At 39.9% G+C, this 2,290-nt stretch overlaps 1 protein-coding gene across 1 annotated transcript in view; it reads left to right on the top strand.

The window, feature by feature from the left end:
- The window catches only part of LOC118335936 (protein Aster-A-like), a gene marked incomplete at its 5' end in the record, with an annotated part of 14,414 nt that overhangs the window by 8,421 nt on the left and 3,703 nt on the right, over positions 1 to 2,290 (top strand). The window contains 2 exon segments of the mRNA XM_035672447.1: positions 535 to 765; positions 1,218 to 1,299. Coding sequence (XP_035528340.1) covers positions 535 to 765; positions 1,218 to 1,299 — 313 coding nt within the window.

The following is a 2,290-nucleotide window of genomic DNA, read 5'->3' as shown; positions in this document are numbered from 1 at the left end:
TATATATATATATATATATACGGGCTGCACCCAAAAACCATTTACATTTCACTTCCACTCAACAATCGGACAACTCTGATGTTTGAGGTTCACTTTGCAGAATTATGTATGCGTAGTTTGAACTTAAATCTGAGTTTAAGATGTGTTAGAAGCCAATTGTGGTCCAATATGCAGTATTACTCAAGTGGGATGTGGACTCCAGTGCACATGGACTTTTCATTTATGTAGGAGACATAAAAGAATTTTTCCCACATAATACCCACACATACATTTACATATAATTATCTAAAATATGGCAATGTCTGGTCAAAGAATAAAATACCAAGTATATGACCAAGCATTATGCCAGCATTTGTACTTGATACCGAGGTGCTAAGGACACAATTTGGTTGGTTCTTCTTTCCTCAACGTATATTCTGTTTGGCTACTGTCTATGTTTAGGACATGTTGTGACAGTTACATTTTTCTCTCCACTTCACTTTCCTGTGTTATGCGCATTTTAATTCCTCCATCTACTTACTTACGCCCATGCAGAGAGCGAAGTGAGCAAGCTGGAGACGCTACTGCAGTCTGAGGTTTCCGTGGTAACCACAGGCGAAGCAGTGGGCGCCGACGCTGCCAAGACCCCGCCAGCCCTGCGCCGGCGCAAACGCACCTGCTCTAGACGGCAGAGCGAGAAGGAGAGGGAGAGGGAAGGAGGAGGCATGGGCACCGGAGACCGAGGGGACAGAGGAGTCGGAGAGGACAGAGACAGGAGAGAAGCCAGTAAGTTAGCCAGGGTGCAGTTATTGAAATGTTCTTCAGTGTTCCAATTTCAGTCCTTGCCACCAACGTTGAAGGTGAATCCATCTTTTGTACAATACTACCCTCTAGTGGCTCTGTGTAGAGTTAGATTACAAGAGGAATTAAGGGGAAACTGTTCTATTCGTTTTGGACCTGAAAATAACTTGAAGCAATAGTGAAGTATTTTTTTAAGAACTAGAAACATTAGAATAGAATACATCTTAATTGTCCACTGGGGTGGAAATTTGTCTTTGGCTCACCAAAATAAGATAAGTCATCATAGAAAAAACATTCAAACATAGAAAAGGTCACATTACATATTTAGACACACTTGTTAGTGTCAGCGGCTTGAATCTCATCAGTCACTTCGAAGAGTCAGAAAAATATAGACTGGAAAGAAAATGGGGAATCCTGATCACTTTCTTCTTTTTTAGGTGCTCAGTATATAAAGCTTGGGGAGCGTTCGCGCGGAGGACAGAACAGTATATCTACCATCCTCCTCATTGTCAGCTTCATGTAAGTTCAAGTGTTTGTACTGAGTCTTTGTGGCACTGAGTCCTGGAATAACATCAGTCTTTCTGAACTTTCTGAGCTTCTCTTCTGGCTGTTTTAACTCAAGATCCAGCATGTTTTATAATTTGCTGCACACTGATCATATGAGTCGAATGTCTTATTCACTAGTCACACACAATGAGTTACTCAGAATGTAGAAGAGCTTCTCTAGACTATGTTCTATAAGAAAAGGATTTTCTGAATGTACAAATAGAGTGGAATTGAGTAACAGTACACATAAAAGCATGTGTTGTCCTTGCATGTGGTTCTCCTCCTCAGTATTACAGTAAATGCTTTCCTATATTGTGTAATATAGAGGAATTTTAGGAGTTGCTACCTGATCAAATCTTTGGTTTGATTGTATATTTTAAGTTATATTGGCTTTCTGCCTTCTTGGTTCTCTCCATGTCTGAATGCTCCCTCATTCAGACATGTTGGATATTGATCTTCTGCAAACTAACAGCCTCACAATGCCTTTCTTGCTATTTCTCTTCTTTTCCCTTCCTCTCTGCAATACTTCTTGTGAATAGGATCTGTATCAGGTTCGTATGAGAGGCTTTGATTTTCACACCACTGGCTGCATAAATGAGAACTATGTAAATTATACAGGAAAAATCCACCCTCCAATACTCTAGAGGTGATCTCTAATTGAATATGAAGCAAAGGTTCGTCTGCTGGAGGGCTCGAGTGATTTTTAGGTCCCTATTTGTATTCCAGTAGCATCCAAAGGATTCGACAGATGATGTTTGCTTTATATTTAGTCTAAAAGCTCCTTCAAGTCACTTTTACAACTCTGCTTTGGTTCATTTGGTTCAGAATGATAAAAAATTGCACACTGTAGCATTTTTTAGTTCAGATCTGCTTCATTTGTCTCAGCCAGCAGCTCATTTTAAAATAAGAAATTGCCAGATTTCAAGGTATGTGTCAGACTAAGCTAAACAGACAACATACAGTG

The sequence above is a fragment of the Morone saxatilis genome, unplaced genomic scaffold (assembly GCF_004916995.1).
Source record: "Morone saxatilis isolate NCDOM2014 unplaced genomic scaffold, NCSU_SB_2.0 Contig24, whole genome shotgun sequence".
Lineage (NCBI taxonomy): Eukaryota > Metazoa > Chordata > Actinopteri > Moronidae > Morone > Morone saxatilis.
This window is presented reverse-complemented; position numbering and strand designations above follow the sequence as displayed.